The sequence below is a fragment of the Drosophila miranda genome, chromosome 4 (genome assembly GCF_003369915.1).
Source record: "Drosophila miranda strain MSH22 chromosome 4, D.miranda_PacBio2.1, whole genome shotgun sequence".
Lineage (NCBI taxonomy): Eukaryota > Metazoa > Arthropoda > Insecta > Diptera > Drosophilidae > Drosophila > Drosophila miranda.
The window spans coordinates 31,542,500-31,570,348 of NC_046677.1; the positions used below are offsets into that span (position 1 = coordinate 31,542,500).

At 43.0% G+C, this 27,849-nt stretch overlaps 8 protein-coding genes and 1 long non-coding RNA gene across 14 annotated transcripts; 6 read left to right on the top strand and 3 right to left on the bottom strand.

Annotated features, from left to right (window-relative positions):
- The first annotated feature begins 195 nt into the window (after positions 1-195).
- On the top strand, positions 196-1,066 carry LOC108162728 (electron transfer flavoprotein regulatory factor 1). The gene is made up of 2 exons (XM_017297596.2): positions 196-367; positions 486-1,066. The coding sequence occupies exons 1-2, from the start codon at positions 326-328 to the stop codon at positions 699-701; spliced, it is 258 nt and encodes an 85-aa protein (XP_017153085.1). The 5' UTR covers positions 196-325; the 3' UTR covers positions 702-1,066.
- Positions 1,067-2,688: 1,622 nt separating this feature from the next.
- Positions 2,689-11,016, bottom strand: LOC108162725 (carbohydrate sulfotransferase 11). Its single transcript, XM_017297593.2, has 3 exons — positions 10,613-11,016; positions 4,061-4,532; positions 2,689-3,997 (listed from the first exon to the last, which is right to left on the bottom strand). The coding sequence occupies exons 1-3, from the start codon at positions 10,898-10,900 to the stop codon at positions 3,768-3,770; spliced, it is 990 nt and encodes a 329-aa protein (XP_017153082.1). The 5' UTR covers positions 10,901-11,016; the 3' UTR covers positions 2,689-3,767.
- On the bottom strand, positions 10,967-13,499 carry LOC108162724. The gene is made up of 3 exons (XM_017297592.2): positions 12,585-13,499; positions 12,308-12,379; positions 10,967-11,436 (listed from the first exon to the last, which is right to left on the bottom strand). The coding sequence occupies exons 1-3, from the start codon at positions 13,257-13,259 to the stop codon at positions 11,023-11,025; spliced, it is 1,161 nt and encodes a 386-aa protein (XP_017153081.1). The 5' UTR covers positions 13,260-13,499; the 3' UTR covers positions 10,967-11,022.
- On the top strand, positions 11,504-12,169 carry LOC108162727 (mitochondrial pyruvate carrier 4). Its single transcript, XM_017297595.2, has 3 exons — positions 11,504-11,684; positions 11,743-11,783; positions 11,852-12,169. The coding sequence occupies exons 1-3, from the start codon at positions 11,591-11,593 to the stop codon at positions 12,140-12,142; spliced, it is 426 nt and encodes a 141-aa protein (XP_017153084.1). The 5' UTR covers positions 11,504-11,590; the 3' UTR covers positions 12,143-12,169.
- A 102-nt stretch (positions 13,500-13,601) lies between the features above and the next one.
- Positions 13,602-15,253, top strand: LOC108162723 (cysteine desulfurase, mitochondrial). The gene is made up of 2 exons (XM_017297591.2): positions 13,602-13,836; positions 13,894-15,253. The coding sequence occupies exons 1-2, from the start codon at positions 13,698-13,700 to the stop codon at positions 15,150-15,152; spliced, it is 1,398 nt and encodes a 465-aa protein (XP_017153080.1). The 5' UTR covers positions 13,602-13,697; the 3' UTR covers positions 15,153-15,253.
- LOC108162726 (very-long-chain (3R)-3-hydroxyacyl-CoA dehydratase hpo-8) lies at positions 15,240-16,290 on the bottom strand. The gene has a single exon (XM_017297594.2). It carries the CDS (start codon positions 16,191-16,193, stop codon positions 15,450-15,452), a length of 744 nt encoding a protein of 247 aa, XP_017153083.1. The 5' UTR covers positions 16,194-16,290; the 3' UTR covers positions 15,240-15,449.
- Positions 16,291-18,029: 1,739 nt separating this feature from the next.
- Positions 18,030-20,184, top strand: LOC108164153. 5 transcript variants are annotated; one of them, XR_001775791.2, is made up of 4 exons: positions 18,031-18,093; positions 18,154-18,851; positions 19,368-19,807; positions 19,864-20,184. It is a non-coding gene; the product is annotated as an uncharacterized LOC108164153 (long non-coding RNA). The 5 variants fall into 5 exon arrangements; XR_004473112.1 differs by having other exon boundaries at positions 18,154-18,647; XR_004473113.1 differs by having other exon boundaries at positions 18,154-18,647; positions 19,371-19,807.
- Positions 20,185-24,194: 4,010 nt separating this feature from the next.
- LOC108163629 (gastrula zinc finger protein XlCGF52.1-like) lies at positions 24,195-25,831 on the top strand. 2 transcript variants are annotated; one of them, XM_017299034.2, is made up of 2 exons: positions 24,195-24,304; positions 24,367-25,829. In XM_017299034.2, exon 2 carries the CDS (start codon positions 24,371-24,373, stop codon positions 25,652-25,654), a length of 1,284 nt encoding a protein of 427 aa, XP_017154523.1. In that variant the 5' UTR covers positions 24,195-24,304; positions 24,367-24,370; the 3' UTR covers positions 25,655-25,829. The 2 variants fall into 2 exon arrangements, with proteins under 2 accessions (XP_017154523.1, XP_017154524.1); XM_017299035.1 differs by lacking the exon at positions 24,195-24,304 and having other exon boundaries at positions 24,456-24,547; positions 24,606-25,831.
- Positions 25,832-26,239: 408 nt separating this feature from the next.
- On the top strand, positions 26,240-27,698 carry LOC117188852 (zinc finger protein OZF-like). The gene is made up of 2 exons (XM_033393349.1): positions 26,240-26,350; positions 26,402-27,698. Exons 1-2 carry the CDS (start codon positions 26,265-26,267, stop codon positions 27,627-27,629), a joined length of 1,314 nt encoding a protein of 437 aa, XP_033249240.1. The 5' UTR covers positions 26,240-26,264; the 3' UTR covers positions 27,630-27,698.
- Positions 27,699-27,849: the final 151 nt, after the last annotated feature.

Consider the following 27,849-nt stretch of genomic DNA (forward strand, 5'->3'; position numbering starts at 1 on the left):
ATTGCTGTTTCTCTTGAGAGCATATTTTATTGTATTGGTGTACACGCATTTTGCATGTATAGACTGCTGGAATTTGTGGAAAGATCGTTTACGACATATTCGCTGTATGAACTTAACCAACTTAATCCCCTCGTTTTAAACAGGTGAACATATAGAGTTAAGCCGCGAAAAGTGGGTTAAGTTCGTTCAATTGTCAAATGTTATTGATTGTTTCCCATCTCTGGTTCACTTAAAATCTTGAAAAGCTGCACTGCTCCAAAGCTGCGGTCGCATTAGTCAATACTTTTGCATTTAACAAACAAACAAATCTCCCCGAGTTCTGGTGATGTCACAGCTGCGCTCCAAAGTTATCAGCCTCTACAAGCACGTAAGTTCGCTGCAGCAACCACCCGGGCCGGCCACGTGCATTCCGGCGCATTCCATTGGGAAAACAGGGCACCCCCACCCCGCCCAAAAAACATTGCGTAAACGTTATTTTCCTCCAGTTGCAGTATCTGGGCCGTGAGTATCCCGGCCAAAATGGGCCTCAGAAGTTCCGCAAGCAAATCCATGACGCATTCATGAATCACAAAGATGAGAGTGATCCCAAGAAGATTGTGGCTTTGTTGGCGCAAGGACGCTACCTAGCCAAGGAGGTGGAAGCGCTCTATTCTTTGAAGAAGTATCGGACCGTGAAGCAGCGCTATAGCTACAATGAATAGATCTGCAACGGCGGTGTTTAAGTTTATGCGGATATTGAAATTCAAGGACTGACGACGCGAGAGAGAGAGAAATATGATATGTCTTTTGCTTTAAACAATACACACACACATACATATGTATAATGCATATTCTTTTGCCAAAGCAAAACAACGCAGCTCCCAACACACCGCACACCCTATAAAATACTAGCACAACACGCCCTATACCTATACGCTATACAAAAACCTATTAATTCATAATTTCGAATGTCTTGTCAATGTCTAACTTCAAGTTTGTGATTGATGCAAAACCCAACAAAAACAAAAAAAGCGAAAAAATTGACGTAGCGAATAAAAGAAGCAGTCATTGAATAACCAAAGCCGAAAACGTAAATAATTGTATGGGGCGACCTTGAACTGGCGGCGCTTTTTTTGTAGAGGGCGGGGAGGAAGGCCGGTCGCGCATGTGATATCGTTACTGTTGTACCCTCTGCAGAGGGTATTGCGATGTTTGCAACAAAGACAAGACCTCACATAAAATATATATATTCTTGATCTTAATGATATAATTAGCGTAAATCACGAGCCATATGATATTTAGATCCAAAACGATGTTGGAAATTGCATATTCAAGTTTATATCTCCACATATGTATGTTGTTCCAAATCAAATCCTTTTACTCAAGAAAGTTCACAAACTTAAGCTTCACAAGATTCTTTATAACCACTATAGAATGGCTCAATCTGTAAAGGGTATCAATAGCTTCGGCTTTGGCTGCAACTCTACCGCTCTTGTTGATGATATGTCGCCCGGATAAAAATACACACGAAATAATATCACGAATGCGTTTGGGCGCCGGCCGTCTCCGTTTCTCTTATAGACAATATTGCGTATTTAAATTATTCAGACGGGCGGCTGGGCTGATCATGGGGTCGCCCCTCCAAGGCGATAAACAACTTCCGACGCCATCCATCGGGTTGATTGAGCTTTTATTTTACGCTGACGAAAACATGAAAGCTTTCGCGCAATCAAGGGGCAAAAACAATGCGATTTTCATCGATCAATGCAGCACGGGAATGTAAAACTGATAAGTGTGTCCAGGGTTCAGATGATGTCAATATGAAAATCGTGTAAACTCATTCAGATGTGATCGTCATTTGCAGGCACATTACATGATTCGCTTTTTAGATTTGCGTACTTACTATTTATAGAGTAAAAGCTGGATTTACATAAAGCGCTGATGCGATGGATTTCTTGACTAGATAGACAATGGGATGCCTTTTTCCACTATACACTTTCTTATTCAATCATTCTTTTCACTCTTACTTGTTCATTCCTCCATTTCCACAATTGAACCCAATAAAGAATCGTTAAATAAATTGATTTACAGCCCATGGAAACTACACTTCAACTTGAATCTGTTATCCATAAAGAACTTGGTAGAATTGGTAAAATATACATTTATACATATCTACATATATATACATACAGATAGAGAGATATTCCAAGAAGGCAAAAGGAGTAAATGAAACTTACGCGAAGATGAAAATAGATTTTGAAAGTACTATCTAGTAGTTGTAAATCTATCATAGAACGAAGACACTTTAAATCTAAAGGAATTAAAAGTTAATATTTTTCTAATATAACCTGTTTTGTCCACTCGAGTTTTAACTAAATTTGTGTAGATACATATATACTCCTAGATTTTTTCCAAGGAGGAGAAAAGTCGTGAAAGAATAAAGACTTGAAAACTTTATACAATGTTAACAGACAATCTGATGCACTTTTTAAGTATCGAACTATACAAATTCTAAGGGTTTTTTGTCTCTACAATGCAGTGGATTAAAATAACAATATATACTCAGTGTCCTACATGCAATATAAGAAAGGTTCTGTTATCTAAAATATTTACACAATATCCGAGACACCATATAAGCCAAAAACTTTTAATAATTGGAATAATTTTTGCCCAATTTACAATACTTACGGAGCTATCCTATACACCGTCTAAAAATCAAATAACTTTAATAATAAACATGTTGAAACCCCGCTATGTGATTCTTACAGATTGCAATATTTACAGAGTATCACACCCAACATTTAAGCTGAGAAGTAATTTAAAGGTCGTTTGTCGTCAAGAAAATAATGCTTAAGATTAAAATGCTTACAGAGGGTCTGATGCACTATGATGCACCGAACTATAATAATTTTAATGAGGTTTTGACTTCACAACGCAATAGATAAATAATACAATATCCCAACACAATTTTAGTTCGGATTTTAAATTTACCATATTTACAGAATAGATTATTCGAGAGGCTTAAGCTTCGAACGTTAATTATAATAAGTATGTTTGAGCCTTACAATGTAATGCTCAGTGATAAGCATATTTACTGATCAACTGGAGGCCAAAGCTTCGAACTGAAATAATGACAATAATCGTCAAGGATTGAAATGGTGAACATGCTGTCAACTATACAATTTACTATATAGTTCTTGGTCTTCAACAATGCAATGCTAAGAGATTGCAATATGTGCAGAGTTATCTTCCACATCTTTTAAGCATCAATCTATAATAATAATTCTTACAGATTACAATATTTATAGACTATCCTCCAAACCATTTACGCATCAAACTGAAGGTATACTGTTGTCCATTCTAAATCTAACTAATCTAATTTAAACACAAACGTCAAAGTATTGTTCCAACATAACCGAATACATTTAATACGTTTAACTACATTTGGCGTATAACTAAAATCAAATAAAATACTTATATTATCGTACAATATGTAAACGTATGATTACAGTATAATTTCCCTAACAAATTAACACTTTGATTGCATTAATAATCTCTTAAACAAACCGAACACAACTACTACGAGTAATAATCGAATAATGTTTGTGATATTTGTGTGGAGAGGGGTGAATGTAAAATAATATTCGCATGGCGCTTCACTAAACGTTAACTAAACCAAAATTTGCTAATACGAATCCTATGATAAAAATCACATTCTTTTCCAGTGGAAAGCGTTATGGTAGTGACTCGGACATAGCAGAGAACATTCACATTACAAATTCATTCATTCAGCCGAATTCGAAGCCCAGAACATCGTCCATGCCGTAGTCGAAGAAGCGAAAGTCCTCCTCGTAGATTTCGTACAACTGGCGTATAGCACCGATTGGCAGGGGATCGAAGTATTTACGAAGATTGGCACGCGTGCTGGAGGGTTTGTGGCCGGTGGGGAATGTCAGATTTGTGGCACCGGCCAGATACAACGCCAATGCGGAATCATCCAGCAATGTGTCATATTTGCCTGGAAAAAAGAGTCGTGGTCAGATATGGATTTCGAATGATGATGTGGTATCCTCATACGCACCCACAACATTGTATTTCATTACGCAGGGATTGCACAGCTTGGCTATCACCTCCCAGTGCTCATTGTACGCCGATTGATTGGCCCTGCTGAGCTCTGGAGTAAGCAGATACTCCACGAATTCTCCAAACGTGACGTCGTCCCCATGTTCTAGCGACTTGTTGCTGGCTTCCGGGCGCAGTTCCCGCACAATCTGCCTGCCCACACGCGACTGAAAGTACCGAGCACTCGGGGAATCACCCTCCAGTTTGTTGCGATAGGCGGAAAGCAGCCGCTCGAACGGATGCCGCACCAGGATGAAGCGCGTATAGTCTTCGCTGAGCACCTGCTGCTTCTCCTGATCGCTCAAATCGTAGAACTTGGCGAACATGCCCACCGAATGGGCCAGAGAACCGGGGATTTGCAGGGGATCTGTGCCATTATGCCACTTCCCCGTTAGTAGCATCAGCACTCGCTTCCAGTTCGTGCAGGCAACCTGGAAAACGGCAAAGAGAAAAGCGGCATTAGAATTTGTTTAGTTTCAAGAGGTATTCAGCAATTTAATCAAAATAAACAAGAAATATGTACATATCCGATTGAGGCCACAAGAAAAATACAATTCTTCGTTTACATTTTCCCTATGAGTTATTTCGCCAGAATAATTTTTTGGGTTTCGGAATGAATCATCATACATTTCACATAATCACATAATTCAAAGGAAAACTTAGATAAGCCTATAGCATATCTTCCATTACTTTACGGGGAGAACCCATTAGTGATAGATAAAGGTCGAAGAAATCTATTTGTTGCCATCATTTTGCACACACATTGAATAACTATTCCAAAAAGAAGTTCTGCAAAAGGGCAAATATTATCATTGTCATCATTGTATTCGATATTTCTAAAGATATCTGTTATCAAATTAGTTTTGAGTCACTTCATAAAGTAATTTGTTTAATTCATTTAGCTTATTTCTTTTGAATAGGATATATTATCAATTAACAATAGTCATTGAATTGAATGAGATTCCAAGTAGATCCTTTTATGGCCTTAGGCTGACAATTGTTGAACTGAAATGGATAACTTTGATAGCATTTAAATATAGTTTAAGGAACTATAAGTAGGGACTTAGAGAGACTTAGGTTAGGGATCTAGTCTAATTGTGTTTGAAATTGTTGAAATCTCGGAGCAATAGAAGGAGCTGGGAGCAACTGCTAGTATATTTCTATATATAAACCTTTGTCACTCAATATACATATGTACCTATCTATTAGTCATAAAATCAATGTCTAAAAGAAGCAACAGTCGCAAGCAATTTTCCGTCAAAAAAACTCGAGTTCAATAGTCCAGTCAGCGCTTTTCGAGGAGTTCTGTTGCTGGGTATGAAGTACTAGTAAAAAAAGGTATCATATTCTTGGGATCGTTGTTCAGAAAAGTGACCCCGTCTGGACGTCTGTTTTTTTTTTTAATGCCATTTTGTTGCAATTTTGCGAGTGTTAATCGTGAAATTACATCTCTTCGGAGACCTCTATCAGGCAAGTGCTTTCATTTTAATTGCCAACTGCAATAAATTATAATTTTCGCCAAGAGAGAAAGATCTGCTTGGGGGATAGCCAACGGCCGAATGGGGCACACACATTGGGCAATAAGTCAAGTCGTTGAAGTCAACCAACGAAAACTATGCACAGCCTTAGCCTCAAGCAGCACATCAACACTGAACACACACAAACAGTACGTATTACTAGGGGCAAACGAGTACTCGCGTACAGCTCGAAAAAACAATTGTATATAAACATTTTGGTTGGGCGGACAGATAATGCCGAGCGCAATTAAACACCGCAAAAACATTTCACATTACAAAAGCAAACAATTCCCACGTAGACAGTGGAACCACAATCCAAAAAGAAACGACGGACGGAGGTTCAAAAAGATCAGTTCGGTGGAACAACTAGCATATGCCAAGCAGTTTGATGAAAGCGAATTTCTTAAATGTTTCAGAAGATTTAACCAAACACAGCAGCGTATACATGTATTTTCAATCACTATTGCTTCAGTGTACCCCGCTCGCATGATCCAAGTCCAAGTTTTCGATTGTAAGTGCTTTCAGTGAAAAGGGATATGTCCGCAGTGTCGAATGAAAGAATGCTTACGCAGTAATTTCAAGAATGCGAGTACTTACAGTACTCAGTTATTTGTCTAGATCAGAGGAAAACGAAATGGAAACCTTGAAAAATGTTTAGACAATCTAAACCATGTTTTCCCCCATTCGATCAAGCCCATAGTTCATCGTGAATGCTTGGAGGATCTGTCAACAAATCAAAAGAAAATGAAAATGTGAAAGTTTTCAATCAGGCTTTCGTTTTGTGCCTTTCTAGGTTTTACTACAGCTTGAAGGCCTTGTTGCTCCAGCCATAACTTAGCACATTAAATTGTGCTGTAGAAATAATATTAGGCTACAATTTTGTAAATTAATAAATAATGTTTTACTTGATCAAACCAAGGCTCACAGAGCAGACTGAGTGTTTAGAACCACATTCACCACTCAAGTGAAATTTAAACATTTCTTGTCATCTTTTCAATCAATCTCGTCCCACTGTCATATTCGCTCTCCAGCTCTAGGAGGGTTCGGGGCCAAAGTTCAGAGTAATGCTGAAAATACGAGTAAGTACACTCTCAATACATACGTAAGCAATCGTAAACACAAATATGCGAACTTAACGCAATTCATTTATAGCCATTAAAGTAACACGCGACGGCCGCGTACTCGTAACGAGTAGCCGACACTCTGGGCGAGCCTCCATCACAGCAGCAGCAGCAGCAGCAGTGGAGGAGGATATCGGGGTATACGAAATATGATGTGGAGAGTGTTATTGGCCAAGGGTAAACACAAACAGTTTACGACTTCATGGAAGAATGAGCTGGGAAAACGCTTGACCGAAGCGCGCGTGTACATACATATATGAAAAGAGTCGAATATGAATAGTAGCTTGTAATTACATATATGATTTAAGAGATCCCCCTCTCATTGTTCGCTCTGCCAGATTATAGACATGGAGTGGAGTGGAGGCAATACCTTGATAAGGGGAACGTGTGTATAGCCACTTCAGGTGGCATGTTCGCTGACACGCCTACTCCCTCCCTAGTCGCAACATTCTTCAATGTCTAACTAAATTTCTATACTCAACAATGATTGTTAATCTCCTAGATCGGATAACAAACCTAGTACACTCTGTTCGAACTTAGCGCTTTGTTAAAAGCAAATACTGCGGATAATAGTGATCTGCAGTCTGAGTTGTGTTACGTTACAGATAACTTCATCAATATATTATATAAACGAGGTGGAACGTTGTGAGTTGCTGCGGACACCGCAACTCTACATTTATACCCGATACTTAGTAAGTATTGCTCTCCTCCGGCAGACGCCGCTAATATTGAACGACAAGACAAAGAGTGCGTGCGAGAGAGACAGAAAATCAGTCTGAGCGTGACGTCGGGGGCTGCGTAGCCACTGCAAATTGATTTGTTCCTTTTGGCTACAAAAATGATCCGATCTGATCCAGATTCAGCAATCTGATAGATATGGTCATTATCTATGATTCTGCAACAGATTTTCGTTCTTTGTGTGGGCGGAAGGAGGTGGGGCGAAATTTTGAGATATACGTTTTATAGTGAGATCTAACAGGAGTGCGGATACTAAATTTGGTTACTCTAGCGTTAATAGTCTCTGAGATTTGTGGATGCCCCAGATTTTCGTCCTTTGCGGGGGCGGAAGGGGGTGTGGCGAAATTTTGACACAAAACGGTCAAGGTCCGATATCACAGGAGTGTGGATACCAAATTTGGTTGCTCTGGCTCTTATAGGTTCTGAGCTCCTTGAACTCATATTTTGCAATTGGCAAAACCGACCATGAAACCTGTGTGTTAGAGAGAGACAGAGCGAGAAAGAATGAAATTGTTTTCTTGATTCTGGCTATAATAATTATACGATCTGGTTCAGATTTTGCACTCTAGAAGATATAGTCATCTTCTACGATTCTGCGTTTTTAGTTTTATACTATCTTTAAAAATGTAGATGCCACAGATTTTCGTCCTTTGTGGGGGCGGAAGTGGGCGGGGAGAAGTTTTGAAATATTTTTGTAGCAGTGACATATCACAGAAGTCTGGATCCAAAACATCGTTGCTCTAGCTCTTATAGTCTTTGAGCACTAGGCGCTGAAGGGGACGGACGGACGGACGGACAGACGGACAGACAGACAGGGCTCAATCGACTCGGCTATTGATGCTGATCAAGAATATATATACTTTATGGGGTCGGAAACGATTCCTTCTGGACGTTACACACATCCACTTTTACCACAAATCTAATATACCCCAATACTCATTTTGAGTATCGGGTATAAAAAGTTTTGGGTCGTCGTCGTCCCATATGTGGGCAAAAATGAATTGTCCGACCATGTCTGACCGCCAAATAGTTTCTGCACATAAACTCTTGATAAATCAAGTAAGTTTGAGTGTCCCTAGCTGATCTATATTTTGATATATTTCTAATAATTAAATTCCCTTATTAAAAGATTATTTTTTTAGAATACCTCACCAATCATTTCTATGAATCTTTTTTCCGGGGAATACGAGTAGTCTGTAAATTCCTATAGGTTTAAATTCGTGAAGATTAGGGTACTTCTTAGAAAACTAATCCCACTAATGAAACTATGATATGTATTTCTTCTTTTCTTTTTTGGTCCCTTAAACATCCATCAGTAAACTTCTATAGCACATCCATATCTCTCACAATTATATCTTGTAGAACAACAAATGGGTATAATTCGAATAAAGAAAAGATTTTGAAGTGTGTGCGTTTAAGATGACATTTCCTCCACTACCCCAAAAAGCTGATACTGGGTACTGGTATAACCAGACTCCACAATCAAGGTTTGTATCGCATTGATAAGTAGCGTAGAATTCCGCATGCCGCATGCCGCATCATTCATTGGCTATTACTCAATTGTGTTCTGTGGAGGAGCCGAAATGAATTTGTTTGAAGAACTAAAAAGGGGTTCAAAGGTTGTCCGGCAACATGAAACAGGAATCTATTTTTATGTCAAGCCGCCTCACACCAAGCAACCGGCATCGGGCGGCCACTCTGACAATCTAATCTTATAGTTTTGGTTCTAATGTTTTCCAATAACTTATTGGCTGATAAGCGGGTGGTACTATTGTAAGGCCATTTCCTTTGGTTAATTTCCTCTATAGGTAATTTCCTAATCCAATTAGTTAAAGCAATCAAAGGTGCATAGAGTTTAAGTTAATTAATTTTTGTATATACTTATATAGATTGGATTGGATTATCTGTGGGGAAAAGACGTCACAGAATAGATGGCCTCATGGGGGCCATTCCACAGATAATCGCCATATATTTGCAAATATTTCTATATTAATCTCTAAGTTCAGCTTCGTTTTAGGTCTTATCAACTAGAGAATGGGGACAGTGGCACTGAGCCAGCGGTTGGCCAGACCCATTAAGACATTGACTTTTGACTCCCGAGCTAAGCAGATTACTTTAACACGAGTAGTAGTCAGTAGTTTGCAAGTGAATGCAAATCTAGTTGGTAATTTATTGGTGGCTTAGATCACAAATTACAAAAGTTGTAGATTATTACGTATAATTACAAGCCATTTAACAGAATAACTGAGGGTCGAAACTGATCGAGAACAGTCGTTTTGAGCTGTAATTGAGCATTTAATTCCAGTGTAATCAGCAGTATATTCAAGGAATATACTATATATGAGTATATATATGAAGTGAATGCTGATATGAGTGCGTAAGCCCCTTTCGATAAGACATGCACTTGTAAGTCTGTATAGAACCGAAACGGACTAGAGTTAACTGCAAGCTGCATATACGTGGCTTCATTTGTATAAAGGAATATAAAACATATAAATCAACGGAAGTTTTACATTTAAAACTGTTCTAATACTAGAGCAGTCCCCATAAGCTGATAAATTTGGTTAAGGAACATTTTAATTGATTTTTCTATACAAAATTATGCCTGAACAGGAGATTGTTCGATTATAAGAAAATTCACTGTATATATACAAGTGGTTCGCTATAATATAATGCTGTTATGAGAGTGTAAACCCTTCGATAAGCTAAAAGTGCCTACAAATGCGCTTGTAAGTCTCTATAGAACCAAATTGGGTGAAAGACATCACTTAACTATAGCTTCTAATTGTGGCCTAAGCAAACACAGACTCATTGGTTGGATCTTCTTCGCTTGTCCCTGCCACAAGCTGCAAGATAAACAAAAAAAACCTCAACACATGCTTTGGACTCTCCGAGTTTCGAAGCAAAACGAGAACACGTGAGGCACAAAAAGCAGAGGAAACAAGTTTTTTTATAAACAAAGCAGAGCAGGAAAAGAGAACTCGGTATTTATGCCGATTTTTGACTAATGCCGACGCCTTTTTTGGGAAGGCACATGGCAACCGCAATAATGTACAAATATGTACATCATTCATGACCGTCGGCTCGTTTTTCAATCGTTTTGCTGCGTCAGCAGGAAGCCAGCGGTTGACATACCTTTGGCACATAGCAGTAGAGCAGCTTGTGCTGCTTGTCCACAATCATATGATCCATTTGCAGCTCCGTGAGATCCTCCTGGGTCTGGGTGTGCTCGCCGAGTAGCTCGCATTGCCGCTGCATATACTCCTGCCGCTGGATATTGATGGTTTGTGTCAGCTCCAGGCTCCGTTTGGTGATCTTGACATTGTTGTTGTTCCCATCCTCAAACGGAGTGCAGCGGGTGAGAGTGAAGATGGTGGTGGCAACGAGTGAAATGCAAAACCAAAGCGAAACCAGTTGATGCATAATGCAGTGCAGGTGGCCTCCTTACGATTGCTGACGCCCAGCGACTGGCTTTTCAATGATCCGATGTTTATGTTATAAAAGATTACTACTGTCATTGGCTGTCAGTGGATGTGCTCTGCTGGCTATTTCTGCCTTTGGCAACCGAAGTACTTGACGCGATGAACAAACTTCAGGGTGGCAGCGTTCTCAATGCCCAGCTCTGTGAGGGTGGCCCGTCCGTTGGAGCGGTCGTCGATCGGCTGATTCGTTTCCACGTTGAAGAGGCCAAAGCAGCGCCATAGAAAGTGCCAAGAAACGAACGCGCGATGATCGTGCCCGTTGCGCAGTGCGGAATAAACTAACTCGCCGGTGGAGCTCGGCATAGCTCCACCAGCAACTTGCTGCTGCCGCTGTGGATCTTCGGGTCCGCCGTCGGCCAATCCACGACGCCTGAGACTCTCTTCGTGCCGCTCGCGCTGTCTTCGCTTGTGCTCGGCGCGAGATATCACAGCAATGGCCTTCTTAAGCTGCGCGATGGTCGGTTCGGGCTGATGGAGCTGCGGAGAGAAAACATTAGAGAGAGCATGCCTCAAGAGAGAGAGTTTTGTTTGGAGTTCCATCGTACATTCGTTGCCTAACCATTCAAAATTCTAAATTGTACAATACGATAATTGTACAAGATTTCGGATATCACGAAAAACATAATAGGATATGAGACTCTTCTCCCTGCTGTATGGCGTCGTCGTCAGGAACGTAGACAGGCATGTGCCGGCCCCGCTGAGACCCTTTTGGACCTCACCCACGGGTATGCTAACAGATCGGCTTACACTACGGATTTCCCCATTTAAAATTCTTCTGTTAAGGTCCGCAGACAGTCTTCTTCTGGGGTCCTGTTGTCAAATGGGTATGGCCGGATCGGATCCCTCCCTTAGGTGTTTGATCCCCAACATTGCTCTCTCTTTTCTCCTATAGAGCGTGGTTTTGGCTGGGCTTGGTGATGTGCTTAATCGACAGCCGCATCTGATATCAAAAAAGCAGACTCTTGTTCTAGCTTTGAGTGGTGTCCTATGGTCTCGCTGGTCTATGGTCATCAGGCCCAGGAACTATAATTATATGGCCTGCAATGCTGTGATGTCTGCTTCCCAAGTCGTCCTGCTGTGGAGGAGCATTAGTAATGATCTGGTCAAGGTGTGGCAGGACTTTCGGTCACCCCGAGGAGTGGAACCCAACAGCACTGTCCCACTTTCTAAACAAGATCATTAAAGAGTCTAAGCATGCTAACAAATAAAACTATTGAGGCTGTTCTGGATTGACATTGCGGCGCCAACATTTCACTCGTGAAATATTGATCGATTGGTGATTGAATCAAGCTAATTGATAAGCCGCCGAAAGCGAGTGCAAACAGCTGCGTTTCCAGATACTACTAACCACAATTGTCAGGGTGCTGAGTCCATCTCGCTCCACGAAAATAGTTGTGGCGTTTCCCTCTGCGATGGCAATCTGAAATTATGAAACATATTCAATACGTGAGCACTGACTTGCGCATAACGGTAGCCGTTTCCCACAATAAAGCCGATCAATTAGCATCTGTAGAGTCTTCAGACCGGGCAGTAGGTCAGTCATTGAGAGTGACGACATCAATGATGGCAGAACACCCTAGTGTGCTAATTGCTTGCCTCAACTGTGCGAAATCGGGGTCACTTACCTCGCCCAGCAGCTCCGTAGCCGTACAGTCGTAGGGGATGTCCGAGAGTACATCGAAACCCTGCAAAATCTGACGGAGTTCTTGCTCTGTGCTGTCCACCAGGTTATTGTGCTCGGAACATTCGGCGGCGTTGCACTGGCGTCGAGCAGTGATCCATGATTTGTCTTTTTTTTTCTTTCCCTTGCGATTGCTTAGTATCTCCTCGTTTCGGTTGCGTGCTTCTCTAATTGCTTTCTTGCGCAGATTTACGGGCATCTGCTGCAACTTCTTGTAGGTCAGGACATTGGTTTCCGGCGTTTTTAGGTGCTCCTTCGGTGGAAAGCGTTTTGCTCTGTGTGGTGAGCGTTCCCTTCTGTGTGGGGAAGAGTGCTCCCTTCTATGTGAGGAGTACACTTTTCTGTGTGGTGAGCGTTCCCGTCTGGATGTCGCAGCGCCTTCGTTTCGGTGTGATGAGCGTTTCCTTTCGTGTGAAGAGCGTTCCCGAGACTCTCCACGATCTGACGCAGTGTGTGGGGAGCGTTCTTTTTTGCGGGAAGAGTGTTTCCTTTTGTGTGATGTGCGATCCTTGCGGTGTGAACTGCGCTCCCTTCCATGTGAAGAAGAGCGATCCCTTCTCTGTAAAGACTGTTCTCTTCTATCTGTAAAGCGATCTTTTCTGTATTCCCCTCTATCCATATTTTTATTTTACGTTGTCTATTGAAAAATAAACATAATTTTTGCTCGGCGGCAGATCAGCTGTTTTTGCAGTACAATCGATAGCGCTACAATTACTATCGTAGCTACGTATCAATAAATTTTTGCACTTATGTGCGGAGTATTCAATCATTTAAATGAACGGAGTTCAATAAGTGAAAGCTTTTTTCTTCATAGTAAACCAATATTGGTTGGATCCAGATCGGGATCGAATTGCAAGACTTGTAAGCGAAATCGTGTTTTATAGTAGCGTACGTTGCGCTACGTGCGACTTCATGTAACGATAGACTGCCTTAACGTTACGTTGGTGGCTATCGATAGCACAGTCGATTAACAGCAGCTGATAAGAAAATTAAATAAATCTTGTGAAATAACTATTACGAAAACTAAACTAACGAATTTTAGAGTACAAATTGTATCATGCAGAAGGTGCTAGGTCACGTGCAAGCGCACGTTCTCCGCACCAGGGCCACAAATGTAGCTGTGGGGGTTGTGAGGCACGAAGCCACAACGGCAGCCCCTGCACAACCAGCAGTAAAATTCGCTGCAACATCTAAAGGTAATGCTATGGAAGATTATACTTGTGCATGCTTGTAAACTGGTACAATATTTGCAGAGTTTCGCGAGCGCCAAGTACGTTTCAACATCAAAAACGAACAGACAAAGGGTCGGCCCTTGTATCTGGATGCCCAGGCAACAACACCTATGGATCCACGTGTGCTGGATGCCATGTTGCCCTATCTAACCAATTACTATGGGAATCCTCACTCTCGCACGCACGCCTATGGCTGGGAATCGGAAACAGCTGTGGAGAAGGCACGCGAACAAGTTGCCAATCTTATTGGCGCCGAAACGAAGGAGATTATATTCACATCAGGTGCCACAGAGTCCAATAACATTGCCGTCAAGGGTGTGGCACGGTTCTATGGCACCAAGAAGAAGCATGTCGTAACCACACAAACGGAACACAAGTGCGTCCTGGACTCTTGCCGAGCACTCGAAAACGAGGGCTTCACAGTCACCTACCTTCCGGTCCAGACCAATGGTATCATCGATCTGAAGCAGTTGGAGGAGGCCCTCACGCCAGAGACATCCCTGGTATCGATTATGGCAGTGAACAATGAGATTGGCGTGAAGCAGCCCATCGACGAGATTGGCAGGCTCTGCAAATCCCGCAAAGTATTTTTCCACACTGATGCGGCCCAGGCCGTAGGAAAGATCCCCATGGACGTGAATGCCATGAATATTGACCTGATGTCCATATCGGGGCATAAGATATACGGACCCAAGGGTGTCGGTGCTCTGTATGTGCGTCGCAGGCCTCGAGTTCGTTTGGAGCCCATTCAGAGTGGCGGCGGGCAGGAGCGTGGCCTGCGAAGCGGCACGGTCCCAGCGTCTTTGGTCGTAGGCCTGGGAGCAGCTGCCGAGCTGTCCCAGCAGGAGATGGAGTACGACAAAAAATGGATAGACTTTCTATCTAACCGCTTAGTGGATCGACTTTCGAGTGCATTGACACACGTCATCCGCAACGGGGATGCTGTGGCCACCTACAATGGCTGTTTGAATTTATCGTTTGCCTACGTTGAAGGAGAGTCTCTGCTGATGGCCCTCAAGGATGTGGCCCTAAGCAGTGGCTCTGCTTGCACATCGGCCTCCCTAGAGCCATCCTATGTGCTGCGAGCCATTGGCGCCGACGAGGATTTGGCGCACAGTTCCATTCGGTTTGGTCTTGGACGCTTCACGACTGTCGAAGAGGTCGACTACACAGCGGACAAGTGCATCAAGCATGTGGAGAGGCTGCGCGAGATGTCGCCGCTTTGGGAAATGGTCCAAGAGGGCATAGATCTCAAGTCCATACAATGGTCCCAGCACTAAGCGAAAAAGAGATCTAATATTTTAGCCGTTACTGTTACAATACAATACAATAATTATAAAACCCCAAAATAAATTAGTTGCAACGCCTTTGGAAAAAAGTATCTAGTTTATTTGTACACAAAAACCACTTAATAGCTAAAGCTTACGCGTCAAAATCGAATATGTTTGTGCAAGAGGTGAGGTAAGAGGCGACCCCAAAAGCGAACGCGAAACGCTTACGACGACCGACTCCAAAGTGCGACGACGAGCGGTATGCAAATTGAGTCCGGAATTTGTGTCGTGCTGGTTGGGCAAGGTTCAATGCGCTTTCTTCTTTTGGGCAGAGGCTCCGACGGCGCTGCTGGCGGCGCCAAGGATCTTGCGGCGCTGGGCAAACATGTGCAGATACAGTTGGGGGAAGATGGGAATGTAGCCGAGCATTACAATCCACAGGAAGGCTAAGTAGGAAAAGGTGGCGTTCCATTTGTTCGGCATCACCGTGCTCCACACACTGTTTTCCCTGGCATAGCTCTGGGCCCACCAAAAGCACAGGAGCTCGCCGGTGACGCCAATCGGGTACAGGACAATAAAGGTGGTGTAGCGCAGGAAGACCACAAAGTGTGGCACCACTTTGACAATGTTCAGCGCATAGTAACCATAGCGGATGATCTCCGTGATGGCCCAGGCAAAGAGGGCAATGGGCAGACCTGGCGATACCTTGCCCGTGGGCGTGGCCATGACCACTCCAACGACGACCATCATGCGGCTGAAGACTTGAAATCCGGTGACCACCGGATTAGATTTCACCAGGCCAAAGGCTGCGTTGAGGATTTCCACAAAGGCTGCATTCTGGAAGATAATGACAGCCACTTGTGTGTAGTCCCAGAGCGTTATCTGGGCGCGGAACTCGGGGCCCTGCAGCAGGTAGTAGTCGACCAACTGATACAGGATGTAGCTCCAGCCGCCCACCTGCACAGCGTTGTAGCCGATAAGGTAGAGCTTTGCCAACGCCGACGGCTCTTTGGAGGCAGACTTGTTTGACTTGGCTACTTTTGCGGACATTTTCAACCAGCGTGAACTTTCACCTCACCCCTCGACTAATAAAATGATTAAATTTAATCACAGTCGTCAAAGCTTATCGCGCGATTGTCGCTTTCACCTGTTGACCAAAATATACCGTCCGATCCTCAGGAATATACCAAAATATACCGTAAATATACTGACGAAATAAACTTCTATATTGCTGATTTTTATATTCCGTGGAATATAACTAGCTAGCTAAGACCTGAGGGTCTAAACTCATAAATTTATCCGATTATTACATCAATTTCCTACAAGACTGGTTAACTTTAAACTCTCATCATTTTTGGATTGTTTATAAAATAAGGTTTAAACAAAACCGCTCAACAACAATTTCCAATAAACTAATTTAATTACACGGTAACTACACATTCGCTACATATTAACTACATTTTCATGTAATTACCAAAGGCGACACCTGAAGGGGAAATGAGTACGTTTCAAAAATTTTTGCCCGTTTTTTTTCATATAAGCCCCATGGAAGCGCCAGTGTGAAAAACCTCCGTTATCCATTTTTTGACATGCCTTTTTTACCGACATTTTTGAAAAAATTGAGATTTTGACGGCAAACGATCAGGAATTCGATGCTGATCACGATTTAATGTGCATTTAATGTGGCCTGGAACATGGCTCTATGTTGCATTTCTACACGGCTTCTACATTGGTGCATTGCACAAGAGGGTGAGTCCATACGCGTCTTAAAATATACTGGAAAATACTAGAAAAAACTATTAAAAGTATAAAAATTGCGAGGTGTGTGAGCTAGACGTGGTGGCAAGAACACAAGAAAATTCGATGAAGTATACGATCAGACCCTCAGAAATATACCAAAATATATACCGTAAATATACTGACGAATTAAACTTCTATATTGCTTGATTTTTATATTCCGTGGAATATTACTGGCTAGATAAAACATTTTGCCCTGCCCACATAATTTTATCCGATTAATTAATCAATTTCCTACTTTACGGGCTTAATTTATCGATCATCAGCTCAAATGTAGTCCCTGTCCCAAGAGCTATACGAATCAATGCTCATTTGAAATTAATTCCCATCGACCATATCAGTGTTCTTAGTGCTCCAAGTCATTTATTCAAAAATCCCTTCTCATCGAGCACATACATATGTACGTATTCACACAGAGGATCGAATGTATACATGTACCTTTTGCTCGAAGTCTTTTTCTCAATCATAAACCCTCCGAAGTCACATCCGTATGCATACGGGTGAACAACCCTACCAATGCTCTAACTGCACCAAGCCATTTAAACGTAAAGGACATCTCAACGGTCACATAATACGTGCTCACCCTCGAATGAATCATTTGCCCGCGCAAAAGCCCCGATCAAATCTATAACTGTTTTTCACTGAGCATTTTGTAGCGAGCGAACGAAAGCTAAGATTCACTCTGATAAATAATAACCATGTGCATATTTAATGTTTTTAATAAATCTATATCATCAAGAAAGAATCAGGAAGAATCATCTAGAATGTGGACAGGTACGCCGATGACGTCCAATGATATGTTAGTCGACCGTTAAACATAATAGATGAGTGTATCAAAGTTAACTCAGTGGAATAATTGTCCATTAGGGTATTCAAGGTGCTAGGTGTGTTTAAGGTACACATTTTACGACGTACGACGAACCTGCCTCGCAGGTGCATACATTACCGAAATCGTCTTCCCTCCTGCACGATGCTTTACCTCATCGGCTTGGACCGGGTAAGTTTTCCTTGTTTACCCCATATTCATATTTTCCATTGAATATTCTTCCTTGGTTCTGCTTCTCTTATTCTTGTATTCCCTCCAGCTCTACTTGGCGAGACGCTTTCTGGAGACAAACTGCTATGCCGTGATCCCCTCCTCTGACCCCGCCAGGTAAAGTTATTAAGTTATTATTTATTCATTTACTTTATTTAACTCTTTCTTTCATTTTAGCAGGTCGCACCCTCGGGTGGCTAGGAATACCTCTTGAGTGCCCGCGGATACCGATATGACCAGGGGCATCACCTTTTTGGTCTTCCGGTTCATATAAGCAAGGTTGCGCCCGATTATGTCTGTCCAATCCAGGCGCCTGACCAGCTGACATCGCGAACTCCCAGCCGGCTCCCGGGCACGGGGCCACGATGCCGTGTGCCTCTTGAGCCATGATTCTTGTGGCTTTTTGTCCGAAATTTTAGTCCGGCCACTGCCATAGCCATCTTCCTTGCGTCCCCCGCTGTTTTCTCCTCCACTGGTGATTCCGCCGTAGTTCCTCGTCCTCTGTGACAGCCACTGGCTTGCCTGTCCTGATGCCGCTGCAACGTTAGTGATGATCAGTGAGCTGCAGTGATCGACGGCGGAGTTGTTGGTTCACGCCAACGGGAAATAATGTCAGCAACCCCCCATTCATAAGCTGCCGAATGAAACGCTGGGCTTCAGCATCGAGACGCGTAAGTAAATCAGTATAATCAAGACGGACCATGGCACGCCCAGATTGGGCTACAAATCAGGATAGGGTTTTTGGAGTCCTTAGCGAAGTATCAAGGATATTTTTCCAAATACACGAACCTATGGAACGGCCAGATCGGCCCACAAATAACGAAGAAAACAGGAAAAATATGACTGCAGAAAATATCCTGGATCTTTGGCCCATGGTAAGGACTTCACCAAATCAAATATTTTCTTAAGATCACAGGAAGCTGTTGCACGCCTAGATCGGACCATAAATAGCGAAGAAATCAAAATATGTATGAATCATGAAAATCGAGATTTTGATGCCGTTCGACAGTCTGGATCGTCACGATCCTGGGAGAGTTGGTCCTTTACCGATCGGCCCCTAAATAGCCGAGATATAGCATTTTGAAGATTTAGATTTTGCATTTCATTAGAGTACTGGTTTTTTCTGCACGCTATATCTCTGCCATACGGCAGCTGATCGGAGTGCGGTATGTATTCTTGCGATCGGGAGAGTCCTCCCAATCGACTGCCATCGGAAAAAGGGACATCCATTTTTTCACGATTTTCGCCAAAAATCATGATGGTTAATCCTCACGATCCTGGGAGAGTTGGTCCGTCAACAATCTGGCCCTATTTATCCGGGATATAGCCTTCCGAAGATTTCCATATCATTAAAATACTGTTACTTTATTGAACTCTATCTTTCTTTTTAGCAGGTCGCACCCTCGGGTGGCTAGGAATACCTCTTGCGTGCCCGCGGTCACCGATTCGCTTGTTTACCAGGGGCATCACCCTTTTGGTCTTCCGGTTTATATGAGCGAGTGTGCGATGATTCCAGTCGCGCGCGGCTGGGGCCTTTTGTCCGACATTTTGGTCCGGCCACTACCATGGCCCTCTTCCCTGCATGCCACGCTGTTTTCTTCGTCTTTTCAGTTCGCTCGCTGTCGGTAACTCCTCGTCCTCTGTGGCAGCCACTGACTGGCCTATCCTGATGACGCTGCTGTGTAGCTGGCCCTGCTAGTGGCGCCCGTCCGCTGCAGCAGTGACCAGTGATCGACGGCGGAGTTGTTGGTTCACGCCAACGGGAAATAATTTCAGCAACCCCGCCTTCATAAGCTGCCGAATCAAACGCTGGGCTTCAGCTTCACGACACGTAAGCGAATCAGTATATAATTGTGGATATAATTTTAATTCTATCTTCCTTCACAGAGGACTTACTTATGTACCCTACGCTTTGCCACAAACCATGTCGTATCTGATTTGACCCAGCCAGACGGTCCTATCCAAGCATGAGCGAGGCGTTTTCGAGTCAGACCGAGTATCCCATTGCAAGATTCATACCTAACAAGCCATCGTCATCCTTCAACATGGTGATCGACAAGAAGGACTTTGACTATGGCCACCAAGGGAGGAGCTACGCGGGACGCTAGATACACGCATCCATTCATTTAGATAGTACTTAAAAAATGTTTTCCACTTTATTTATTTATACTAAGCTAAGTTTTGATGAATAAAACTATTGAAAAATCATCCTTGCTGTATCCTTAATCGGGGAAACTATCCCGATTACAAAAAGGCGCGGCACGCCGAAATCGGTTCACAAATAGCGGAGAAAACTAAATATTTGTAATTGGGGAAAATGTCCTTGATCCTTGATAAGGACTAGCAAATCAGGGACAATTTTCCGATCACAGGGAGCCATCGCACGCTCAGATCGGTCCACAAATAGCCGAAAAAACTAAATATGTGTGGCCCGGGGTTTTTGGAGTCCTTATCAAAGGATCAAGTACATATATCTGATCAGGGGAAGCATGGCAAGCCCCGATCGGGCCACAAATAAAGGAGAAAACGAGATATATAGGTCTGGGGACAATATCCTTGATCCTTGGTCCGTGATAAGGACTTCATTAGATCAAGGATGCTATTCCGAACACAGAAAGATGACGCATGTCCCGATCGGGCCACAAAAAGCCGGGAAAACTAAATATGTATGGTTGGGGCGGTTGATGTCCTTACCGAAGGATCAAGGAACAAGATCTGAGCACGTGGGTCCTTGGCACGACCCGATCGGACCTAAAATAATGGCAAAAACAATATATATACGTCTGGAGTAAATATCCTTTATCCATGGTCCTTGACAAGGACTCCATCAAATCAGGGACATTTTTCCGATCACAGGATGTCGTCGCACGTCCCGATCGGGCCTCAAATAACGGAGAAAACAAATCTAGGCTGTAATTTGTTATTTTTGAAAATGTAGTTCACGAAATCACCGATAGGGGCGCCACCGTACAAAAAATAACTCGCGTCAAATGGCTGGGATACCAGGCGAACAGAAATCAGCAGCAAGCAACTGTAGGAACTGCAAAAAATTTTCGCAGCATACCTTAGGGGGCTCGAAATTTAAAAAAAATCATCGACCTTCTGCTGATTTTTGTTTGCCTGGTATCCCAGCCATTTGAGGCGAGTTATTTTTTGTACGGTGGCGCCCCTATCGGTGATTTCTTGAACTACATTTTCAAAAATAACAAATTACAGCCTAGATTTGTTTTCTCCGTTATTTGAGGCCCGATCGGGACGTGCGACGACATCCTGTGATCGGAAAAATGTCCCTGATTTGATGGAGTCCTTGTCAAGGACCATGGATAAAGGATATTTACTCCAGACGTATATATATTGTTTTTGCCATTATTTTAGGTCCGATCGGGACGTGCCAAGGACCCACGTGCTCAGATCTTGTTCCTTGATCCTTCGGTAAGGACATCAACCGCCCCAACCATACATATTTAGTTTTCCCGGCTTTTTGTGGCCCGATCGGGACATGCGTCATCTTTCTGTGTTCGGAATAGCATCCTTGATCTAATGCAGTCCTTATCACGGACCAAGGATCAAGGATATTGTCCCCAGACCTATATATCTCGTTTTCTCCTTTATTTGTGGCCCGATCGGGGCTTGCCATGCTTCCCCTGATCAGATATATGTACTTGATCCTTTGATAAGGACTCCAAAAACCCCGGGCCACACATATTTAGTTTTTTCGGCTATTTGTGGACCGATCTGAGCGTGCGATGGCTCCCTGTGATCGGAAAATTGTCCCTGATTTGCTAGTCCTTATCAAGGATCAAGGACATTTTCCCCAATTACAAATATTTAGTTTTCTCCGCTATTTGTGAACCGATTTCGGCGTGCCGCGCCTTTTTGTAATCGGGATAGTTTCCCCGATTAAGGATACAGCAAGGATGATTTTTCAATAGTTTTATTCATCAAAACTTAGCTTAGTATAAATAAATAAAGTGGAAAACATTTTTTAAGTACTATCTAAATGAATGGATGCGTGTATCTAGCGTCCCGCGTAGCTCCTCCCTTGGTGGCCATAGTCAAAGTCCTTCTTGTCGATCACCATGTTGAAGGATGACGATGGCTTGTTAGGTATGAATCTTGCAATGGGATACTCGGTCTGACTCGAAAACGCCTCGCTCATGCTTGGATAGGACCGTCTGGCTGGGTCAAATCAGATACGACATGGTTTGTGGCAAAGCGTAGGGTACATAAGTAAGTCCTCTGTGAAGGAAGATAGAATTAAAATTATATCCACAATTATATACTGATTCGCTTACGTGTCGTGAAGCTGAAGCCCAGCGTTTGATTCGGCAGCTTATGAAGGCGGGGTTGCTGAAATTATTTCCCGTTGGCGTGAACCAACAACTCCGCCGTCGATCACTGGTCACTGCTGCAGCGGACGGGCGCCACTAGCAGGGCCAGCTACACAGCAGCGTCATCAGGATAGGCCAGTCAGTGGCTGCCACAGAGGACGAGGAGTTACCGACAGCGAGCGAACTGAAAAGACGAAGAAAACAGCGTGGCATGCAGGGAAGAGGGCCATGGTAGTGGCCGGACCAAAATGTCGGACAAAAGGCCCCAGCCGCGCGCGACTGGAATCATCGCACACTCGCTCATATAAACCGGAAGACCAAAAGGGTGATGCCCCTGGTAAACAAGCGAATCGGTGACCGCGGGCACGCAAGAGGTATTCCTAGCCACCCGAGGGTGCGACCTGCTAAAAAGAAAGATAGAGTTCAATAAAGTAACAGTATTTTAATGATATGGAAATCTTCGGAAGGCTATATCCCGGATAAATAGGGCCAGATTGTTGACGGACCAACTCTCCCAGGATCGTGAGGATTAACCATCATGATTTTTGGCGAAAATCGTGAAAAAATGGATGTCCCTTTTTCCGATGGCAGTCGATTGGGAGGACTCTCCCGATCGCAAGAATACATACCGCACTCCGATCAGCTGCCGTATGGCAGAGATATAGCGTGCAGAAAAAACCAGTACTCTAATGAAATGCAAAATCTAAATCTTCAAAATGCTATATCTCGGCTATTTAGGGGCCGATCGGTAAAGGACCAACTCTCCCAGGATCGTGACGATCCAGACTGTCGAACGGCATCAAAATCTCGATTTTCATGATTCATACATATTTTGATTTCTTCGCTATTTATGGTCCGATCTAGGCGTGCAACAGCTTCCTGTGATCTTAAGAAAATATTTGATTTGGTGAAGTCCTTACCATGGGCCAAAGATCCAGGATATTTTCTGCAGTCATATTTTTCCTGTTTTCTTCGTTATTTGTGGGCCGATCTGGCCGTTCCATAGGTTCGTGTATTTGGAAAAATATCCTTGATACTTCGCTAAGGACTCCAAAAACCCTATCCTGATTTGTAGCCCAATCTGGGCGTGCCATGGTCCGTCTTGATTATACTGATTTACTTACGCGTCTCGATGCTGAAGCCCAGCGTTTCATTCGGCAGCTTATGAATGGGGGGTTGCTGACATTATTTCCCGTTGGCGTGAACCAACAACTCCGCCGTCGATCACAGCAGCTCACTGATCATCACTAACGTTGCAGCGGCATCAGGACAGGCAAGCCAGTGGCTGTCACAGAGGACGAGGAACTACGGCGGAATCACCAGTGGAGGAGGAAACAACGGGGGACGCAAGGAAGATGGCCATGGCAGTGGCCGGACTAAAATGTCGGACAAAAAGCCACAAGAATCATGGCTCGAGAGGCACACGGCATCGTGGCCCCGTGCCCGGGAGCCGGCTGGGAGTTCGCGATGTCAGCTGGTCAGGCGCCTGGATTGGACAGACATAATCGGGCGCAACCTTGCTTATATGAACCGGAAGACCAAAAAGGTGATGCCCCTGGTAATATCGGTATTCGCGGGCACTCAAGAGGTATTCCTAGCCACCCGAGGGTGCGACCTGCTAAAATGAAAGAAAGATTTAAATAAAGTAAATGAATAAATAATAACTTAATAACTTTACCTGGCGGGGTCAGAGGAGGGGATCACGGCATAGAAGTTTGTGTCCAGAAAGCGTCTCGCCAAATAGAGCTGGAGGGAATACAAGAATAAGAGAAGCAGAACCAAGAGAAAATTGTCAATGGAAAAGTGGAAATGGAAACAAAATTGATTTAAAAAATTAGTCCAAAGTGAAAACCAATTACAGAAATACCCATATTATTATATCCGATAGCACATTCCATTATATGTGGTTTGCGCTTAACAGCCCATTCCGTGTGTTTTCTCATTTTCATTTTCTCAAAACAAAACAATTCACATTAATCATTAATATTTTCAATTTAGTAAAGCTACACCATCATATCAGCAGAGTGCATTCCGTTTATTAAGAATTATTTACTTGCAGGACAATGGAGGAAATATGCAGAGTTTGCATGGGAACGACTGGAGCATCATTAAACATTTTTGATGAAGCACAGAAATGGGACCCTTGCATTGCTGACATGATATCCCAGTGTACCGGGTACGTGGTTTGGCGAGGGGATTCACTGCCAGAAAAAATATGCCCGCCTTGCCTTGAGGATGCAGTGAGTGCATTCAATCTTAAGAAATCCTGCGAGCAGAGCCATCGACTATATTTTCCAGTGATGGAGCCAGTTGTAGGAGAAGATCGCTGTGATAATCTGGAAGACGATGTGGATTGGGAACCGTCAGATGGGGAAACTGAGAAATTGAACCAATTTGAAACCGATTCAAAGGTTCAAGATGATCAGAATGCCGATCATCAGTTCAAATGTAGTCTTTGCCCAAAGAGCTATACGCACAAATCGAATCTAAATAGACACAAAAAATTACACACTGAAGAACGACCCTACAAATGCTCAGACTGTTCAAAGTCATTCAAACTAAAGTCCCATCTTCAAGCACACACCCATACGCACACAGGTTATCAATGTTCCTACTGCTCGAAATCATTTAAGCAAAAAGATAAACTCAAAGTACACCTCCGTTATCACACTGGGGAGCGACCGTACAAGTGTACTCACTGTTCAAAGGCATTTAAACATAAGATATCACTTAAAAATCACACACAAAGTCACAAAGGTGATCGACCATATAAATGTTCTCACTGCTCGAAGTCATTTCGAGAGCAAGCGTCTCTGGAGATTCACATCCCCACTCACACGAGAGTGCGACCATATCAGTGTACTCACTGCTCGAAGTCCTTTTTGTACCCTAAACTACTACAAATTCATATCCGTACGCACACAGGGGAACGACCCTTCAAATGCTCCCTCTGTTCAAAATCCTTTCAACAAAAAGCCCAGCTCATTGATCACAGCCGTACTCACACTGGGGAGCGACCGTATAAGTGTATGCACTGCTCGAAATCTTTCTCTCACTCCGGAACTCTCCACAATCACATCCGTATGCATACCGGTGAGCGACCCTTTCAATGTTCTCACTGTTCGAGATCATTTAAGCTAAAATCCGATCTAAACATACACACTCGTACGCACACAGTTGATCGTCCCTACCAATGTTCCCTCTGCTCGAAGTCATTTAAATATAAATGGTATATTAGCAGACACCTCCGTACTCACACGGGGGAGCGACCATATTTGTGTACTGACTGCTCGAAGGCATTCAAACATAAAACATCTCTTAAAAATCACGCCTGCAGTCACTCGTAAAATTATCGCTAGCTTTCCAAATATAAAAGTATATATATGTATATGGAATATCTACCTATTCCAGAACTACTAGAGAATCTCAGATCTTCTTCGAAAAAGGGTTTTAGAGAGTATTAACTTAATACTTTTTTTTGTCTGTAAAATAAAGATAATAAAGCAAAACTATGAAATAGAATAGTCATTCCGAATTTCTGTACCAAAAAAGCAGGTGTCTGGTTCTAGCATGTACTGCTTCTGTTCTTCACAATCATTCGCTGCAATTCAAGCGCCTTCTTGATACGATAATAGACGCGCAGGAATCTATCTACTTACAATATCACGTCCATGTGGCCAACAAAGTGTGTTACATGCTCCTACCTTTCGCACTGGGTCCAGGTGTTGTTCTTGTGCATGATCCTAGATCGTTCCGCCCATGGGTCCTCGGTCCATTGCAGACTTCTTGCAATTCCAAATTTGCATGATTATTATGTTTAAACAAAACATTGCAACTTAAAAAGTGGAGTTCGATAGCACATTCCCACCGATACCTACTGCGTCCAACAGCACATTTTGTTTGTTTTTCCCACAACATTTTTTGAGCTATATTTCGCGTCTAACAGCTCAAATTCTTATGTTTTGTGGTCAACACAAAATTCGTGCAATTTTTACAATTTTGCAAATTGGTTCGTCGGTTGTTTATTTATTGCACCACCACATGTAAGTGCGGAATTTAAGTCTTCCAATCATTTAACATTCATTTACTTGCAGAAAAATGGCGGAAGTATGCAGAGTCTGCATGGCACCGCCAGTCTCCGGACCATTCAAAAACATTTTTGATGAGGCACAGAATTGGGACACTTGCATTGCTGACATGATAGCGGAGTGCACCGGGTACGTGGTTTGGCGAGGGGACTTACTACCTGAAAACATATGTCCACCCTGCCTTGAGGATGCAGTGGGTGCATTCAGCCTTAAGAAGACCTGCGAGCAGAGCCATAAGCTCTATTTTCCAGTGTTGGAGGAGGCTGGAGGAGAAGCCATCTGTGATAATCTGGAAGACGATGCGGCTTGGGAGCCGTCAGATAGTGGAAATGAGCAATCCAACCAATTTGAAAATGCAAAGGATGTCGATCATCAGTTCAAATGTAGTCTTTGCCCAAAGAGCTATACGCACAAATCGAATCTAAATAGACACAAACAATTACACACTGAAGAACGAACCTACAAATGCTCCGACTGCTCAAAACCCTTTCGACTAAAATGCTATCTTCGAACACACAAGAAGTCACACTGCTCGAAGTCATTTAAGCTACAATCCGATCTCAAAGCACACACCCATACGCATACAGTTGATCGCCGTTACCACTGTTCATACTGCCCAATGTCTTTTACACAAAAATGCAATCTTCAAGCACACACCCGTACGCACACAGGTGATCGCCCATTCCAATGTGATCACTGCTCGAAGTCATTTAAACAGAAAGGCCATCTTCAAGAACATGTTCGTACGCACACTGGTGAACGACGCTTTAAATGTTCCCACTGCTCGATGTCATTTAAATACCAATACGAACTTAAACAACACATCCAATGTCACACAGAGGAGCGACCATATAAGTGTACCTACTGCAGGCAGTCATATCAGGAATTACCTCATCTCCAGGAACACATCTGTACTCCGGAGGAAAGACCGCATAAGTGTTCTTACTGCATACAATCTTTCAGCGATAAATCTAAATATCTTATACACACCCGTAGTCACACAGGTGAACGACCCTACCCCTGCGCTCATTGCTCGAAGTCATTCAAAGGAAAGTCGAATCTCCAGGTACACATGCGATCTCACACAGGGGAGCATCCTTACAAGTGTACCCATTGCTCAAAGACATTTAGATATAGAAACAATAGCTACCACAAACACATACTTGCTCACACAAGCGAAGACAAATTGGGACAGGAAGATACGATTGTACCTAGTGCAGAACGAGGTCTTTAAACTTGTTAACCATAGATGGTCGCCGATACATACTTATGTATGTAACAATACATCCAACCAACAAATTTACGATTTCTTGGTTTTCTTTAGATGGGCCAAATTAAAGTAACTTGGGATGTCGTTCTTCGTTTCAGATTATTTTAGGTTTTATAAGGTATGTATTATTCTGGCACAAAAACAATTTCTTAATCACAACAATTTTTTGTCCAAGAAAGTTTTG

Excerpts from the sequence above, each read along its gene's own strand:
- LOC108162728 (XM_017297596.2), top strand. The coding sequence starts at position 326 with ATGTCACAGCTGCGCTCCAAAGTTATCAGCCTCTACAAGCAC. Across the intron at positions 368-485 it reads TTATCAGCCTCTACAAGCAC|TTGCAGTATCTGGGCCGTGA; the intron begins GTAAGTTCGCTG and ends ATTTTCCTCCAG.
- LOC108162725 (XM_017297593.2), bottom strand. The coding sequence starts at position 10,900 with ATGCATCAACTGGTTTCGCTTTGGTTTTGCATTTCACTCGTTGCCACC. Across the intron at positions 4,533-10,612 it reads TCTACTGCTATGTGCCAAAG|GTTGCCTGCACGAACTGGAA; the intron begins GTATGTCAACCG and ends GCCGTTTTCCAG. Across the intron at positions 3,998-4,060 it reads AATGAAATACAATGTTGTGG|GCAAATATGACACATTGCTG; the intron begins GTGCGTATGAGG and ends TCTTTTTTCCAG.
- LOC108162727 (XM_017297595.2), top strand. The coding sequence starts at position 11,591 with ATGAGACTCTTCTCCCTGCTGTATGGCGTCGTCGTCAGGAACGTAGAC. Across the intron at positions 11,685-11,742 it reads CTTTTGGACCTCACCCACGG|GTCCGCAGACAGTCTTCTTC; the intron begins GTATGCTAACAG and ends TCTTCTGTTAAG. Across the intron at positions 11,784-11,851 it reads GGGGTCCTGTTGTCAAATGG|AGCGTGGTTTTGGCTGGGCT; the intron begins GTATGGCCGGAT and ends TTTCTCCTATAG.
- LOC108162724 (XM_017297592.2), bottom strand. The coding sequence starts at position 13,259 with ATGGATAGAGGGGAATACAGAAAAGATCGCTTTACAGATAGAAGAGAA. Across the intron at positions 12,380-12,584 it reads CTACGGAGCTGCTGGGCGAG|ATTGCCATCGCAGAGGGAAA; the intron begins GTAAGTGACCCC and ends TCATAATTTCAG. Across the intron at positions 11,437-12,307 it reads TCAGCACCCTGACAATTGTG|CTCCATCAGCCCGAACCGAC; the intron begins GTTAGTAGTATC and ends TTCTCTCCGCAG.
- LOC108162723 (XM_017297591.2), top strand. The coding sequence starts at position 13,698 with ATGCAGAAGGTGCTAGGTCACGTGCAAGCGCACGTTCTCCGCACCAGG. Across the intron at positions 13,837-13,893 it reads ATTCGCTGCAACATCTAAAG|AGTTTCGCGAGCGCCAAGTA; the intron begins GTAATGCTATGG and ends CAATATTTGCAG.
- LOC108162726 (XM_017297594.2), bottom strand. The coding sequence starts at position 16,193 with ATGTCCGCAAAAGTAGCCAAGTCAAACAAGTCTGCCTCCAAAGAGCCG.
- LOC108163629 (XM_017299034.2), top strand. The coding sequence starts at position 24,371 with ATGGAGGAAATATGCAGAGTTTGCATGGGAACGACTGGAGCATCATTA.
- LOC117188852 (XM_033393349.1), top strand. The coding sequence starts at position 26,265 with ATGTTTTGTGGTCAACACAAAATTCGTGCAATTTTTACAATTTTGCAA. Across the intron at positions 26,351-26,401 it reads TATTTATTGCACCACCACAT|AAAAATGGCGGAAGTATGCA; the intron begins GTAAGTGCGGAA and ends ATTTACTTGCAG.